The sequence below is a fragment of the Monodon monoceros genome, unplaced genomic scaffold (genome assembly GCF_005190385.1).
Source record: "Monodon monoceros isolate NGI ecotype Baffin Bay Population unplaced genomic scaffold, NGI_Narwhal_1 Super_Scaffold_2, whole genome shotgun sequence".
In the NCBI taxonomy this organism is placed as follows: domain Eukaryota; kingdom Metazoa; phylum Chordata; class Mammalia; order Artiodactyla; family Monodontidae; genus Monodon; species Monodon monoceros.
The window spans coordinates 31,577,154-31,594,950 of NW_021703776.1; the positions used below are offsets into that span (position 1 = coordinate 31,577,154).

The window sequence follows — 17,797 nt, forward strand, 5'->3', positions numbered from 1 at the left end:
AATGTCCCTCATGACATCAATTTTAAAATCCTCAACAAAATAGTACCATATTGAATCCAACAATACATATAAAATAATACCTCCTGACCAAGTGGAGCTTATCCCAGGAATACAACGTTGAAGAATTGTTTAGCATTTGAATAATCAATGAGTACCGTTTAGCACATTAACAAAAAGAAGGGGGGGATCCATATAAAACCTATTAAAAAAAAAAACTTCTAAAAGAAACATAGTTGAAACATTTTGCAACCTAGGGCGAGTCAAGCGTTCTTAAACAGGATATTTTTAAAAACCATGAAACAAACTGATAAATAATATTTTATTGAATTTAAAACTTTTATCTTTGACGGGCACCATTAAGAAAATGAAAAGGCAAGCCACAAATTGAGAGAAAAATATTTGCAATATGTGTATTTAACAAAGAAACTGTATGCAGAGGGCTTCCCTGGTGGCGCAGTGGTTGAGAGTCCGCCTGCCGATGCAGGGGACACGGGTTCGTGCCCCGGTCCGTGAAGATCCCACATGCCGCGGAGTGGCTGGGCCCGTGAGCCAAGGCCGCTGAGCCTGTGCGTCCGGAGCCTGTGCTCCGCAACGGGAGAGGCCGCAACAGTGAGAGGCCCACGTACGGCAAAAAAAAAAAAAAAAAAAAAAAAAAAAAGAAAGAAACTGTATGCAGAATACAGCACTTCACAAAAGAGGGTACGGGAATGGTAAGTTAAATGTAAAGATTTTCAACATTACTTACCATCGTGGAAATGCAAGCTAAACCCACAATGACATACCACTACCTATCAGATTCGCTAAAACTAAAAAGACTGACGATACCAAGTTTTGACAAGAATGCAGAGCAGCAGAAATTTTCATACATTGGTGGTAAGGGTGTAAAAGGGTACAGCCATCTTGGAAACCGTATTGGCAGCTTCTAATAAAGTCAAACGTACACCTGCCATGTGACTTAGCAATTCCATTCATAGATATCTACCCCAAAGAAAACATATATTCACACAAAGACTGTACATGAATGTTCACAGCAGCTTTATTCATAACAGGCCCAAACTGGAAACAATGTCCATCAACTAGTGAATGGATAAATAAATTGTAGTATGTCTCTCCAATAGAACGCTCGTCAGCAACAAAAAGGAAGGAACTAGTGAAATGCGGGACAACTCAGATGAATCCCCAAACCACGATGTTCAAGGGAAGCAGACAACACAAACAGGTACATACGGTAGGGTTTCGTTTACAGGAACTCTAGAAAAGGCAGATTTAACCTCGAGTCACAGAAAGGACATCAGTGATGTGAGGGCTTAACTTCAAAGAGGCACAAGAGAATGTCTGGGGGTTTCAGAAACATTCCATATCTTGATTGTGGTAGTGTTTTCACCAACTGGATACTTAAGGGGGTGCATTTGATCACATGAAATTACACCTGAACAAAGTTGATTTTAAATCAGAACAGGTTTGTATACAACAGCACAAGTTCTCTGACAGACTGCTAATAAGCATATAAACTGTCAGAGTACATTTGGAAAGCAGATCATCGATCAAGATTTTAATCAGTCACCAAGTAATTCTACATGTAGGAATCTATTCTGGGTAATAACCTGAAATAAGGATGACACTTCATGTGAAGGGATGTGTACGGCCGGCTACTTTATGATCATAAAAAACTGACAAGAAAAACACAAGCCCTCCATGTCAGACAACAGGGGATGGTTAAGAAAATTATGGATGAGCCCTGGGAGAGACCATTTTGGAGCTACAAAAAATGGTATTTCCAAAGAATTTTCAATAATATGACAAACTACTTATGTCAACATATTAAATGAGAATTAATGAAAATCTAACCTAATATCTTAACCTCATAAAACAGGAATTATAAGAGACTAGATAAAAATACAACAATCATTATTTCTGAGTGGTAAAGTGGTAACTTTTTCTTTATTCGTTTCCGTATTTTCCAAATATTCTGTAGTTTGTGAAGATTATATTTATAATAAAAATATCGTGACAAAAGAGCTAGTACTAAATGTTCAAATGTACTATGTAACTTTTAAGGAATGATTTTCAGTCCTGGTTTCATATTTCAAAAGAATTAATTTATCATGGTGAAAGTTCTCTCTATAAAGGGATCCCAAAGATATAATAAAGGGTTTTCCACAGAAATTCCCAAGTAGAAACAAATCATTTAACAGTGCAAACCAGCAACGTTAGGTGACATGAGTGCTCCAGATGCTAACCCACAAAGCATAACACTTGCCTGAAAAGAGCTTTGAGATTTTCCGGTAATTCGGTTCGACCAGCATATCCTGGGTTCATAGTAATAAATATTCCAACTGATGGCTTCAGTGTGATAGCTTCCCCAAGAAATACAAATCTATCAGAAGAAGAATGTTGATGGAATTAAATGTGTTCACTGAATATGAATGCACATTGACAAATGCAAACCAATGCAAAATGCAAATTATTATGAGGAAGCTGTTTATGCTGTGTAATTTTCTTTAAAATTCATAAGCATACATATTTTGAAGAGTGTTTATTAAAAATACATTCCCTTCCCCCAAAGGAATTACAAGTATGGCAAGTATTCCTTTGTGTTTTAGCATGGCTGCAGTACGCTAGAATATAAAAATGAGGACTTGACTTCTTAAACAGTTAATGAAAGGTGATGCCATTTTTGCCTTCAACATGGGCTGCAGTTTCTTGAATGTGATACGGTACAGATGCAGAACGTCCATGCTAAGAGGAGAAAGGAACTCCTTGTTCTGTGGTTATATTGTCCATTTGCTCACCCTCCATCTCTCCTTCCCTCCCATTTAGTCAACAAGTATCTGCTGACCACCACTGAGGTAGATTAGTGTGGTGCTTGTGACAGCTAGCTCTGGGGCCAGACTGCGAGCATTCAGAGACCAGCTATATCACTTTATGCATATTCCATTCCCTCATCTCATAAAAAAGAAAAAGCATGGAGGATAATGATATTACCTACCTTATTGGATTACATGAGGATTAAAAGAGATTATGTATATACATGGCTAAGAGTACAGTGCCTAGGGCCTGGTAAATACTCAACAGATGTTAGCTATGACTATGGCTATTGTCATGACTTGAAGGTATTGGAGAAGCAGTGAAGGATTTTCAGAAAGCTTTGAAAGGGCCATTATTAGCCTGTTGATGGCCAGGGCAATGGAACGGTAAAGGGCAGTAGGAGCCAAACTGAAGGACATGTGGAAGGAAACTTCAAATGGAGGGAAATGAGACAAACAGAAGGCGTTCTCCTGTTGAGAAAGGGGAGGGCTAAAGCGGTTAAGGAGCTGGGCCTCCAACACGGACTAGGGAGGGAAAAGGGACAGCCACAGTTTTTAGGACTAAGAGTTTCTTAGATGCTTGACAATGAAGAGAAGGTGGATTGTGTTTAGTCAAGGTAAGAATGGAGAAATCTTCATTCTCAGAGTATCAGGCTGGGGAAGGCAAACAGGCCTGGCAGGTGGCTAGGGCAGCAGGGTAGCTGAGCACTCTTCCACTAAACAGAGCAGGGACAGCCATAAGCCAGAGGCATGGACCTCAAGGGGGCAGAGCCAGCAAGATGCTGGAAAGCTTTGTGGGTGAGGCACCGTCCCATCTCTTAAATCCTTGCGTGGAAAGAGAATGTAATAAAACTCATGAACTCATGAAGGAGACTAGCAGTTTGCACATGGGCTAGCATGATGATGAACAGGTACAACTCACATACGTGCAGACATGGAGACTGTTGAGAAGCATGGTTGGAAATTTTCAGAAATCCTTGCATTGATCAGTTATCTCAATCTCCATAAGAAAGGATGGCCTCAAAGGCACCTGGGTTACATCAAATAAGAAGATTTTGACTAAAAGCTAAATCAAGTATGTCTGGGGATCAAAGGCGAAGAATCTAACTTCTGTAACATGACATTAGATCAGGGGTAGTTAAGGCAGCAGACATCTGGTCACAGGAAACTGGTTTCCCAGAGCCATGTGGTGGAAGGACTGAGAATTTTTCTAGAAGGTAGAAATATCCAGATGTATCTACAATAACTGCAAACTTCTGTAATAGGTTCACAGTTTGAAAGGGCTGGATGATCTTCCCCTGATGGGAGACTGACATGTTCTTATGGATAAGACAGCTAACTGAGCAAAATACCCTAAGAAATGGGAGTCAATGGGTAGGCCAGATACATGAGATTTCACTGTATACAAAAATGTTACAAAGAAAACCACAACTGGGTATTATAATACTGATTTCTCAAATGAAGCTATCAAACCCTAAGCACCATGTTTTGTCTTTCGGAGTGCGGCACCAAGTTGGGAAGTGATTAGGTTCTAGCTCCATCTGGAAAAGTTTTGGCCCGAATAACTGGAAGAATGCGGGGGTGTATTCTACTGGGACAGGATAACTAACAAAGCAAGCGTTAGTGGAAAGACCAGGATTTCGACTTTGGCTGTATTAAATATGAGAGGCCAATGAGACATCAAATGGAGTTTTCAGATGCCCCAAGACAATTGCTGACATTGTATATGTAAGTCTAGATATCACAGAAAGGAGGTCTGGGCAGCTGGTAGCCAGCACCATCAATATGGTATTGAAAGCCACGTGACTAAATGAAATGACCAAGGGAACAAGTAGACATAGAGAAAAGAAGACACCTGAAGATTGAGGCCTGTGACATCCAACATTAATAGGTCAGGAAATAATAATAAAAAATAATAGCTAACACTGACATGGTGCTATGTGTCAGGCACTTGCCCAAGTGTTCTGCATTTAATTCCCACTGTAATCCATAAGGTGGGTACTGTACTTCTCCCCATTTTATATATGAGAAGAAATCAGCAAAGGAGCAGCCCTGAGGGTGGGAGAAAACCGGGAGGATGTAGAGTCCTGGAACCGATGTGAAGAAAGCGTGTCACGCAGAAGGGAGGGAGTGACTGTGTCAAATGCTGCTGGAGGTCAAGTAAGATCAGGACTGAGAATTGATAACTGGATTTCGTGTTGTAGAGGGTGCTTATTCTTCCACTGATTAAAGTATGTGATACACCTTTGTTGTAATGAACACTTAAAAAACACGGCTAAAACACAGGAGGTTATTCAAAATAATTCTTCACAATTAACCAGTCTCTCTCATTTTATTCATCTCCTGGGACAGGAAGAGGCAGCTGGAGGCTGTGAAGATGAGGTCTCCTGCATTGCTCTAAGGTTCTCTTTCTACTTGTAAGAACGGGAAGAAGCTACACGCCGCTCACCTCTTCTTCCTGTTTCTGATGGCATCGTGTATCATCTTCACTTGTACTGCCACCACGGAGAGAACTTCCACAGAAATTCGATTGAACTCGTCAAAGCAGCCCCAAGCTCCTGTCTGCACCAATCCCTTATAGATATTTCCTATGGACTTAATGATGGAGTGAGGCATTAAGAATGTAACAGAAAAGGGTTTTTAGCTATTAGTTTGACTCATTCCAGGTCAGGAATAATATTGTTAGGATGTATCATTTTATAACTAACTTACTTTGTAGTCCATTTGCTCTGAACAGTTGAATACATAAACCACCATGCCCAGGGCACGGCCAAGATCTTTGGTGGTTTCTGTTTTCCCTGTACCAGCCGGGCCAGCGGGAGCCCCACTCATGGTGAGATGAAGTGACTGAGTTAAAGTAATGTAACACCTTTAAGCAAAAGAAAACACAAATATTACGATCTTCTATGAGATTCCTAAAAGGTGTAAGGGACAATCCAATATTTTTTAAAGTTTAAGAAGTCACGGTCTAAGAATCTGGTTGTAACACAAAATACTGACACATCTCTGATTCGTTCATGGTAAGAGTCAGGATAATATCAAATTTAATTTTAGTTTGGCTGTTTAAAAGTAACAGAGAAGAATGTACTGCTTTATTTGTCTCATTTCCTAAGAGCTGCATATTTGAATACAAATGACACTTAATTTGCAATGCCCTTGAATTTCTGATATTTCTAGGTAGACATATTACTAATACGGCAGACATCTCAAACTATTGTTTATAAAAGAAAAATAGATATCTTGGATGATGAATGAATGAAACACTAACTTCATTAAACTGCTATTTAATAAATACATTAAGAGATGAGATAGGTAAACATAAATACAGAGTATGCAAATAATATATACCTATTTCACTGTAAAAAGCAAATATAACAAAGACGTAACAATTTATTACGTTAAAATGTATTCAGGAATTCATTTTGAACGTGTCGCTACGTGTCTTTAGATTACGATAATAGTTATTTTTGCAGGGAAGATTCAGAGGTTCCTAGACTGAGGAAAATTATGCAAAGACAGAATTTAATACTTGTAAAAGAAGGAAAACTAATAAACAGTGAGGACCTAACGTGAGGTTTCTGCAGACTCATGAATTATTTTTGTCTTAGTACAGACAGTGGATCTAGTGGGAAGACACACACGCAGAAGACCCAGGACTAGTGTCTACTCTGCCACTCATCAGATAAACTTAAATTACATTTCTGACATCAAAATCCTCAGTTTTCTCCTCCATGAAATGAGGTTTATCGTAGGACTTTATTAAGAAAGCCAACCCAACACGGTGCCCAAGTGGTGACGGCAATGGACTGTTAAGAAGGCCAAAGGTAAATGCCTTAAAAAATTCAAAGTACTACGCAGATAGAAGCAGTTACTTATGGAAATGGAGAGTGTTTCTGTATTTTACAGCCATCACGTTTCAGAGCATCTTACAATGAATATGAAATTGAAAGACCCCTGGACTAGGAATTATAGCACTTTTTATGGTGCAGACTATCCCCTATTAATCTTTTCTTGTGGTTCCAAGTTTTGCCTGACATATGACCACCTGTATGCTGCAGGCTACGTTTCCTCCCTGCCTTCCAGCCAGGAGCAGTCACGTGACCAAGCTCCAGCCAACATGCTATGTACTGAAACGAGTGTGCTAACCCTGGGATGCCTCCTTTGAGACGTTTTCCCCTTTCCCACTGGCTGAAACAAATGTGCAAACCACATGTAGCATGTCAGCCACCCAGAAGCCTATACAGCTGGACCATCCTCCTCAGGAATGTCACACAACTGAGACCCCAGCTGCCATGTTATCAAAGGACTTATATTCTGGGTCTCTCTGGAACAGCAGCTTAGCACCCCCAAACCAATCCACCTGTGTTCCAGCCCAAGTCTCTCAATTACAAGCTTGGTTGACTTGGTTCTCTGAACCTGCCCACGTAGGGGAGAAGGAAATGCTCTCTGTCTAGTCTACCACACAAGGGGAAGGTCGGCATCAAACAAGACGTAGTGAAAGTGTTTGAAAGGCAGCATTGTATTAATCTAAACAATTAGTAAACAATCCAAAGAAGGAAATGGGAAAGAAATGTACATAGTGCGAACATCTTATACAGACCTATTCACTCTATGAAAGGAACATTCATCTTCCTTTTAACTTCCAAATAAACCACATAGTGATCTTTAAATTAAAAAGTTAATAAGCTATTGGCCTCACACACCGGTAATTTTTTAAAATGCCTCTTCCCCATTTCTCCTGTACGCCGTGCCTCTCCCCACCCCCTTCTCTATGTGCAAGGGCACGTATACAGCAGACTCTGGCATTTGCAGTTCTGACTCTTCAAGCGATTTTGTCAAGCTACAAAGTTTAATCTCTCACCCTGAAAGCAGTACATAAATTAACTAATTAAGATAGTGAACACTGACTTTTAGAGACAAGTTAAAGGGAACTGAATTAGAGAAACAACTGCAGAAGCCATACGATTTATCAAGGACAACATCACGAGCAGATCAGTGTGTGCAAGAAAGATCACAAAGCTAGTGAGGGAAATCCATCAGCCTCCCAGGGCCGCCACTACCCAGCTCGACAGACAGACTTGCAACCGTCTGCCCTTCCGTTCCCAGATAAAGTATACAGCATCGTGGTAACTGGATAACTGGGAACACGCACATGATCTTGACGTGTGATTTCTCTTTCATGAATACCAAGGACTAAATATGCTTTCTCCCACCAAATAATTCAGCAGAGGTTGGAATACAAACAAAGAATCTCACGTCTGACCGTGTGTATCTATTAACTTGGAGTCAAGTGGCAACGAACGTTTAAGAATCCCTTGCTCCCTTGACAGGCTTGAGCCACACTGGGCTCTGTGTCTACCCCTTGAACCTACCAAGCTCCTTTCCATCTTAGAAACTTTGTACTTGTCTTTGCCTGTAACTTTCTGGCCCAGGATGTGTGCATAGCTGGTTCCTTGTTATCATTTCGGTCTTGGCTCAAATGTCCTCTCATACAATCTATAGCACGCTCTCCCTTCAAGACGCTTTCTAACCTATCGTCCTGTTTTATTTTTGTCACACCATATATTACCACCTAACACAACTTTGTTAATTTGTTTACTCTTCCTCTTCATTCCCAGCCACTCACACACCACACTCCCCTAGAAAGTGTGCTCTGAGAGAGCAGGAACCCTACCTGCTTGACACTGGGACAGTTCTCAGCACAGTGCTTCAGAAGTACTGTACCTGATGAATCATTTCTGTTCTCCTTTTCTTCCTTTCACTGTATGTAATCCTTCAAAAATGAATTCACTACAGGCAATTCCCGTTTTTACACTTCTAATAAAGGGAGGCACTTTTTACACTTCTAATATCAGGGTGTTAGCCATAAATAACCAGAGGGAATGGACTCCGAGATCAAAGATGCTGCCTTCAGCCATATTAACTGCTCATGATTTCATGATGTGCATACCACATAGCGTCTGTAATTCTGCTTTTGTAATTTGGTTCTCTTTAACGTGTCTCTAACACCAACATTTGCTATGTCACTCGATTAGTGCATTTACATTCTGCTTTCATACAGTTTCGCAATTTGTTCATCATTTTCTCACAGTCCTTTATTTTCAATCTCAGACATCTTTACCCATGCTGGGGAACTTTTGGCTTGGTTTTTCCCATCTGACTCCAACTTATCATTGTTACCTGTCGGTCAGAGGAGTGATCACTAGTCGAGGGCTGTTTCCTAAATACTCATAGAAGTACTGCAACTGGGCATCACAAATATTAACGAGGCAATGTTTCTGGGTGTCCTCCCACCGGTGACGAAGTTGAGAGCGCCAAGCAAAAGCGTGGGGAGTGGCGACCTAAAAACATCACATGATCATCACACACGGGACGCTGATAGTTTTAAGGCCACAAATGTAATCTATTAATCTAATCAACTCGGTTGAGTCGCATTTTACTCTTAAAAAATCTCACAAAAGGTAGGTCTCTTGTATGCTACTGCAAATTGTAATTGCATGTAGATGGTTGAATACTTAATCAGAAATATGTGTGTAATAAACGTGTTCATTTTAAGAAGCCTATTACTGTAAAACAACATCAATTTGCTGAAGCAATGCTTTTTCCCCTTTTATGAATCACCCCAGGTGATTTGATCACTTCTGTGACTTTATATTCATTATCACTGAAGTCAGATGGAAAAATACACTCTGTATTAAAATAGCACATAATCCATTATTTCTGCATGTCAGAGGTATAAATAAACTATACTTTCAACCAAGTCCATTCTCAAACTGTTCTGCTTTTAGTAGAGATTTCCACGTCATTTTTCATTAAACCAAACAACAGAGGTTTTTTCGTTGCTATTCCTTCTTATTTCACTCAATTCTATCCATTATTTTCCCAGTTTGAAAAAATAATTCCAGTCTCTTTCAAAATCCAATTGACCCAAGGGTTTCTTAGGAATCACTGGAAGTTACCAAAATTATTATCTACTCATTTGTCTGATATCTACATAAGTCTCGACACTGCATACTTATGCATACTAAATGAGCAGGAATTAGACAGTATCTCTTTAAGTACAAAATAAAGAACATATTTTAAATCAAAATTTATCCTGCTGCAAGCAAATCACCACTGATAAAACATAATAAAATATGCAAGGTCATATTCAAAGAGTAGTTATCAATCAAAATGAGAATACATGGTAATCGTGTTTTGCAAGGATCAGTTTTAGATTAGCAATTAAGCAACATTCTTCACTGATGGTCCTGAACCTGGATCAAGAAGTTTTTTTTTTTAACTTTATGCTTACATAAGGAAGCATTTGCTAGCACTTTGTGAAGAGAATTAAAATTCACTTTGCTTTTAATAAATTGAGAAGGAACTAAAAAAACAACAGCAAACATCTCACAATACAAGCATGCATTCAAATTGTGAAAGGAAATGCCACTCTCAAAAAACAAAAGGGATTTGGAAGAAGTAGGTTATGGGCATGGTATGTCAATTTTGTTCACTAGACAAGCGTATTTAAGACATTTTAAGTAGCAGTGTATTTTGGAAAAAGGGTGAGAGATTCTCCTTCCGCATTAAACACTGCCGGTATCTAAGAGACACGTGGACTTTTTAAAGAGATAAGAAGGTTAATAACACACTGAAAGGATTAGAAAATAACTTCTTTAAAGAAAGTAATTTAGCTTTGAATGGAAAAGACAAGGGGTGGCCAACATTTCTCTTTCTTCAAAAGGAAAATAATCAAAAGCACACAGAGATGGTTTAGGTGGTACACAATCTTACTGCTACTGGCTGGATAAGCCACAGTGGTGGTTATCACAGGCCAATGGATAATTATGTGTAGAGAAGCTGGAAGACAGGGAAATGAACACGTGACTTCCTGTGGTTCCTCCATCCTGACTTAATTTTTGGATGATCTGAATTAGAGGCTCCTGACTTGGCCAAACCCTTTGGGATATCACTTGGGATAACTCTCATGAGGATAATATATTTGCTAACCCAAATAAAAAATACCCAAAGTAAATGCACTCAGCTTCTTAGGACTAATTAAAATATACAACCTTAAAAAAAAAAAAAACAAAAAAACGACTTTCTTAGAAGTACTCTTGATAATAAATACCACTTTTAGGAAACAGCAAAAAACACATGAAATTTCTACAAATAACTTGCCTTCTGAGAAATAAGTTTTGCCACCACGTCTCTGGCATGGACATCTATGGTACAAATTGTCATGATCTTCTGCCTGTCTCCAGGTAGAAGTTCTCCCAGCAAAAGTGCAATCAGTGTATTCAACTGAGAAATCTAGAAGGCATATTTTTTAAAAGAGGTAATAGTTACAAATACAGAATCTTACAGCTCAGTAGTCTTTATATTTGTAAAAGTCCCTTTAGTTTACAAAAGTATTTCAAATACATTGTCCCAGCTGGCTGTCAAACCACCCTGGGGGTAGGAGCAGGAGGGAGGGATTTAATTAAAATACTTAATTTAAATAGAATAAATATTATTACTGCCCCTCTCCCCCTCCGCCTTCTGAGCTGAGACTCAGAGAAGACAGGTCAATCTGGAGGTAATGACAAAGCCAGAGGCAGAAGCGAAGTTTCTTGGCTGCACTGAACTCACTCTCCATGTGACCACGATCTGGTCTGCAACTTTGCTGGAAGAGAAATGACTGCAAAATTTTAAAAGATCAAACTGAGCTAATATCTGTCAAAGTATAATAACTAAATACCAAGTGCTGTTTTGTTTGGTTGGTTTTGGGTTTTGTGTGTTTTTGCATGGAATATAGGATGATAACTGAGAAAAGATTTAAACAGTACAGCTGATGACTAACCCACTTAATTCTTATTCATACCCCTACTCTTGTCTAAACAAGAATTGTCTTGCCCACCAATTTCTTTTTTTTTTTTGATCCCCAAATTATTATTATTATTTTTTAACATCTTTATTGGGGTATAATTGCTTTACAATGGTGTGTTAGCTTCTGCTTTATAACAAAGTGAATCAGTTATACATATACATATGTTCCCATATCTCTTCCCTCTTGCGTCTCCCTCCCTCCCACCCTCCCTATCCCACCCCTCTAGGTGGTCACAAAGCACCGAGCTGATCTCCCTGTGCTATGCTTGCCCACCAATTTCTGAGATCAACAGTTTTCAAACTACTGGTCTCTTTTCCTAGAATGGAAAGGAATGAAATGGAATGGAATGACATGGAATAGAAAGAAATAAAAATGCTGCACTACAGTAGTAAGAATATGTATTATTTTGTGAAAGTTTATTTCAGTTTCATACTTGAGTGTATATGTATGTGTGTAAGCTTGATCTGATATAAAATATATCTTACTGTTAATTGTGGTCAGAAAGTTCTGAAGGATACTCTTAGGTGGTCATTTTGTTAGCATGCTTATTTACATAAAACATTACTGTCTTACTCAAAGCTTATTAACAACAACAACAAAATTCTGCCTTATTCCAGGGTATCATATTGTAAAACTATACTGTCCCCTTTCCGGTTTAGCTCTGCAAAGGACAGTCAATGGCAAGCTGTTAGATCCTGAAAGAACTGGCTGCAAGTGAATATATCATATCATCAAAGGCTCTCAAACCTTTGTACCTACTGTAAAAAACATATTCCCTATAGTGCTATTACCACATTCCAGAAAACACCAAACAATGCAAACTGCCCAGAGACTGCTGTGCAGCTGCACTGGAGAAGATTCTTTAATTACAGTAAGCATGGAGAAGGCAGGCAGGATGGCATAATCGCAGCATGCACAATTCACATTAAATCAGAGTCTACAACGTGCCCGGCACTAACTAGGATTATTGCCTGTATCACCTCGTGTAATCTTCACAACAATCTATTATCCTCATTTTGCAGATGAGAAAACTGACTCGTAGGCATATTAACCACACTTGCTAAACAGGGCAGGGGGAATTCAAATCCAGACACTCTGACGTCAGAGCCTGAGTTCTTACTGATCACATCGCATAGATTTCCTGTACCAGCCTCCACAAGATCAATCCACCCACCACTTTCAAGTTGAACAAATGGTAGTTATGCAAAAAGTATTCCAGAGAGACTTAAAATCAAACACAATGAATAAGTGGTTCAAAGGAATAAAAAGTACGTACTTTAGACATTCAGCATATACAACAGCCTTATAGCTGTTGTTGTATATTCTACTTTCAATATCCTACATCTATCTCTAAAATGTAGTTACATGAGAAGAAAAGCAGAGGTGATTATTATTTCAGTATGCCATGTTCAGTGTTCATCATGATTTTCGGTTCCATGAGGGCAAGGTCTGCATCTGTCTAGCTGAGTGCTTTGTCCCCAGAGCCACTAGCTGTTGAAAAGTAGGTGCTCAGGGACTTCTCTGGTGGCGAAGTGGTTAAGAAACCACCTGCCAATGCAGGGGACACGGGTTCGAGCCCTGATCCGGGAAGATCCCACATGCCGCGGAGCAACTAAGCCCGTGTGCCCCAACTACTGAGCCCATGCACTGCAACTAATGAAGGCTGCGTGCTCTAGGGTCCACATGCTGCAACTACTCAAGCCCGTGCGCCTAGAGTCCTGCTCTGCAACAAGAGGAGCCACCGCAATGAGAAACCTGCGCACCACAATGAACAGTAGCACCCACTCACCGCAACTAGAGAAAGCCCACGTGCAGCAACAAAGACCCAACGCAGCCAAAAAACAAACAAACAAAACCGAAAAGTAGGTGCTCAATGCATGCTTGGGTACTGAGTAGATGACTGAATGAACAGTAATAGCGTATACACATGTAAGTTTCTCAACAAAATTTATAGGCATGTTGGTTAGAAAGAAGGTACTTTGGCATTGGATATTTTCTATCTCGGTCAAGATATCCAGTCTTTAGAGTCACAAATCTTACACCAGTACCAGTACTTGGTTAGAAAGAGTTGGTTGTAACAACAGTAATAATATTTTATGTCTCTTAAGAACATTTTTCAAGTGCTTTCACAAGCAATGTCTTGTCTGAGCTTCCCTGTGATTTCTCCATTATTGATTCTTTTTCTACAAAAGTTTGTCAAGTGACAGATGATTAAAAATACAGCTCATCAACATTATCGGGACAGCATTATATGTTGGGGATCTTACACTGTCTCTCAAGATTAAACTTTCCCAATGATGCTCTCTTCTAAGTAATAAAATTCTGTACCCACACACACACACACACAAATAGTAGTTATAAAATATCTATCATTTGGACAGTGGCATCAGGAAGCAATTACTATACATTCACATTGTAACTGCACACAAGTTTATGGTCTGTGACATATATAAAATGTTCCTCAGCAGCTTTTAAGAAATATATACCTTATCATGTAATCAGCACTTATTCTTGCCCTTGATTAAAGAAACGTCACATGATTTTCTACTGGATCAAGGATGTTTGTCTCAGGTCAAAAACGTACCTCTGAAACTCAAGTGGCTCTTTTCCCGGTACACCTTGGTTTACCTGGAGCATATGTACGGTGTATCTTGAACCAGAAAGAAGCCTACCTTCACTTACAGTCCAAACTCCTATCCATGAACACAAAGCCTTCCATGACCTCCCATCACTCTTTTCCCACCTGACATCACTCCAACCATCCTGGCCTTCTCTTTGTTTCTCCATCATGGCCGCTTCAAGGTCACAGAGACTGTTTCACCTGTGTGCAGTCATTTTCCCTCTGATCTTTGTAGAGCTGGCCTCCTCTCATTATTCAAGTCTTAGTTTAAGTTCACCTACTCAGATCAGCCTTCCTTGGCCATCCTATTTCCACCTACCCAGTTATTCTACATGTTCCTAATTTATTTTCTTCATGGTTCTTACTAGTATCTTATCATTCACTTATTTACTTCCTTGTTTACTGTTTGTCTCCTCTGCTTCACTGTAAGCTCTCAAGGAGCAAGGTCCTTATCTGTCTTATTAAACACTACACTCCCACATGTAGCATAGCAGCCAGCACAAAGCATGTGCTCAGGAAACACTCGTATGAATAAACAAAGGAAGAGATGAATGACAGCAATAATACACACCTGAACAACATTTTGTTCTCTCATCCCCTCAATCACACAACACTAACGTGGTTACTGTTTCCAGAGCTTACAGGCCAATGAGGAATGCAGATAAATAATTACAATTGTTTTGCTAAGGCAAGTACAAAAGTACTATGACAGCACGCAGAAATAGGACCTTGCTTAATCGAGAGCTTGGAAAGACATTTTACAGGAAAGGGTATTTATGGTGAGAACTAAAGAGTGAGTACGATTTAGGCTGTAGAGAGTTTAGGGGTTTCCCACCCAGGGAGGCAGTGTCTAAGCCACAGGAGGCAGCTCAGGATATGGCAGGGGGCCCTGGGAGGGAACTGAAAAAAGTCTGGGATGGTGAGAGGGAAACGGAGAGGCAGACCAGGTATGTAAGGATGCTGTAGAGGGAAGCGGGGTCCCAAACACGCAGGGCTGGGCCAACTTTCTGAGGGTCTGAACTTCAATTCAAGGGCAAGAAGACACTGGTGAAGGGTTTAGGGAGGTGGGGTGATAATCGGATGTGTGTTTCTAAAAGATTTCTCTGCCTCTAGTATGATTAATTGGAGGGAAACAGGATTGGAGAAAAAAGACCAGAGAAGAGGATGCTACACTCATGGCAAGGGAAGAGTAGCTGGGACCAGGTTATTAACAAAGTAGCGAAGAAAACAGTAAGAATAAATATATTTAGGGCAACTGAAGAGACTTGGTGGTTGACTGGGTATCAGGTGAAAGAGGAGTCAAATGGGCTTCTAGTCTGAGCAACTGGTGAAGAGTGTCGGTGTTTTTTAATGAACTTGGGAAGCACTGAAGAAGCGGGTTTGAGAAAAGTAAATGTATTTTGAATGTTCTACGCTGGACGTGCCTGTCAAATTTCCAGTGGACAAGTCCAATATGCCCCTGACTCCACTTCAAGAGAAAGGTCTGAGCTGGAGGTCAAAGTCACCAGCATATTACAACAGAAACTGAGCAGCCATAAGGGCAGATGAGGTTAGCCAGGGATATGTGGTGTGGTGAAAAGAAAAAGGGATCTAAGTCAGAGCCACAGGGAACAGTTAAGAGGCAGGAGGAGGAAGAGGAACAGGAAGGAAAACTGAAGAATAACCCAAGAAGTACGAGGAAAAGTGGAATTCAAATAAAGATGAATATAAGGGAAGAGGGCATTTGAAAAGGAAGTATTTCTAACGTTAAAAAAACAGAAATATACTCAGTCAAGTGATTAGAAATGGTTCTTGGAGAGAGATGAGGATGAAAAAATGGAATGAGTAAGTATAGATATTTAGTTCAAAAAGCTTGGTTATGGGCTTCCCTGCTGGCGCAGTGGTTGAGAGTCCACCTGCCGATGCAGGCGACACGGGTTCGTGTCCCGGTCCGGGAAGACCCCACATGCTGCGGAGCAGCTGGGCCCGTGAGCCATGGCCGCTGAGCCTGCGTGTCCGGAGCCTGTGCTCTGCAATGGGAGAGGCCACAACAGTGAGAGGCCCGCGTACCGGAAAAAAAAAAAAAAAAAAAAAAAGGCTTGGTTATAAGTTCCAGCGACAGAGTAGGAAATGGAAGGAGGTGTGACATCAAGGAATACTTTTTGGTGGTTGTATTGTTTTTAAGCAATGTGAGAGATGGGGATGTTTAATTGCTGATGGGAATGAGCCAGTGGAAGAATTTGAAGACACAGTAGAGAAGGAAGTCACGGAAATCCTGCGAACGAGACCCAAAGCACAGATGGAGACAAGGCTCCAGATGGTCAGAGGCCATCCTTCCATTTTAACAAGAGGACGGTGCAGAGGGCAGAACACCAGCCCCATTGCCATTGATCTAGTTCCTCTCTGATGGCATCAGCAGATAATAAGAACTAACATTTATTGAGCACTTACTAGCTAACATATCTGACAAGCATTATTATATATGTGTGCATGTGTATGTATATATATAGTATGTGTGTGTATAATATCTACCTTTGTGTATAAATACATACACATATTTCTAATTTAATCATCACAAAACTCTGTGGGGAAGGTACTATTATTATTCTCATTTTATATATGAGAATACGAGGTAATTTGCCCAAGATCACACAGTTATAAATGGTGGAGCCAGGATGTAGTACAGGATTCTAGGTTATTGTATTTTTTATAAACCCAAAAGTTTCCCATGTGGATAACATATTCATTAACAGAACACCTTGGCCAGACAAGAGTTGACCTCTAATGATTCCGGTGGATGGAAGGAGGTAACTAGGCATCCCCCTTTTATAAATTCTCATGTTTAGATAAACATGGAAACAATTCCCAAGAAAGAGACATGAATCTTGATCACTGAGGTTTATATGTTACAAATGTCTAAGACACCACAGTGTTCTTCCAAAGAGGAGCAGCTTGCTTGGCGGGACGATGGTGAGCTCACCATGAAGGAAGGTGTCAGGCATACACAGTAACAAACTCAAGGTCAGAGAGAAGGGCTGGCTCCCGATACATAATGGTGGTTGATTCTCAATTTTGTCCCCACCCAGCTCCTACGGCAGTATGGTATAAAGAGGCTATGTCTGTGAACTTAAAGAGACATGTCCCTAAATACTATAGGTTAAATAAGGCAACACAGGAAGAACATTTTCCTTGTAGTAGCAGAAGCACTGCAATTTTACCAGGATCAAGGCATGGCAGATTTCCCAGCTTAGGCACACCCAAGCCACAGCAGCAAAGAAGCTGGAAGCGCCCCTCGGTAGATATGTTAAGATCTGGAGCGTGTAGTCCTCAGCTCAGCAAACTGAAGTGAACGTTACAAGGTAACTACTACAGCACTTTGGGAGTCAGCTACCAGAACCTTCAACCTCTTTCCATCTGGACATACACAGAAGTAATGCTCTCTGAGTCTCTTAACAATAGTAACAAGATCTCTAATCCCGAAACCCATCAATGTTTCAACTTAAGCAGTATCAGAAACAATGGATTTTCATTTCAGCTAGA

General features: G+C 40.2%; 1 protein-coding gene across 1 annotated transcript in view; it reads right to left on the reverse strand.

The window, feature by feature from the left end:
- Nucleotides 1-17,797, reverse strand: part of DNAH11 (dynein axonemal heavy chain 11) — a 315,311-nt gene that overhangs the window by 178,566 nt on the left and 118,948 nt on the right. Inside the window, 5 exon segments of the mRNA XM_029233957.1 lie at nt 2,261-2,377; nt 5,257-5,402; nt 5,520-5,676; nt 8,988-9,148; nt 10,971-11,102. Of these exon segments, the coding sequence (XP_029089790.1) occupies nt 2,261-2,377; nt 5,257-5,402; nt 5,520-5,676; nt 8,988-9,148; nt 10,971-11,102 (713 nt within the window).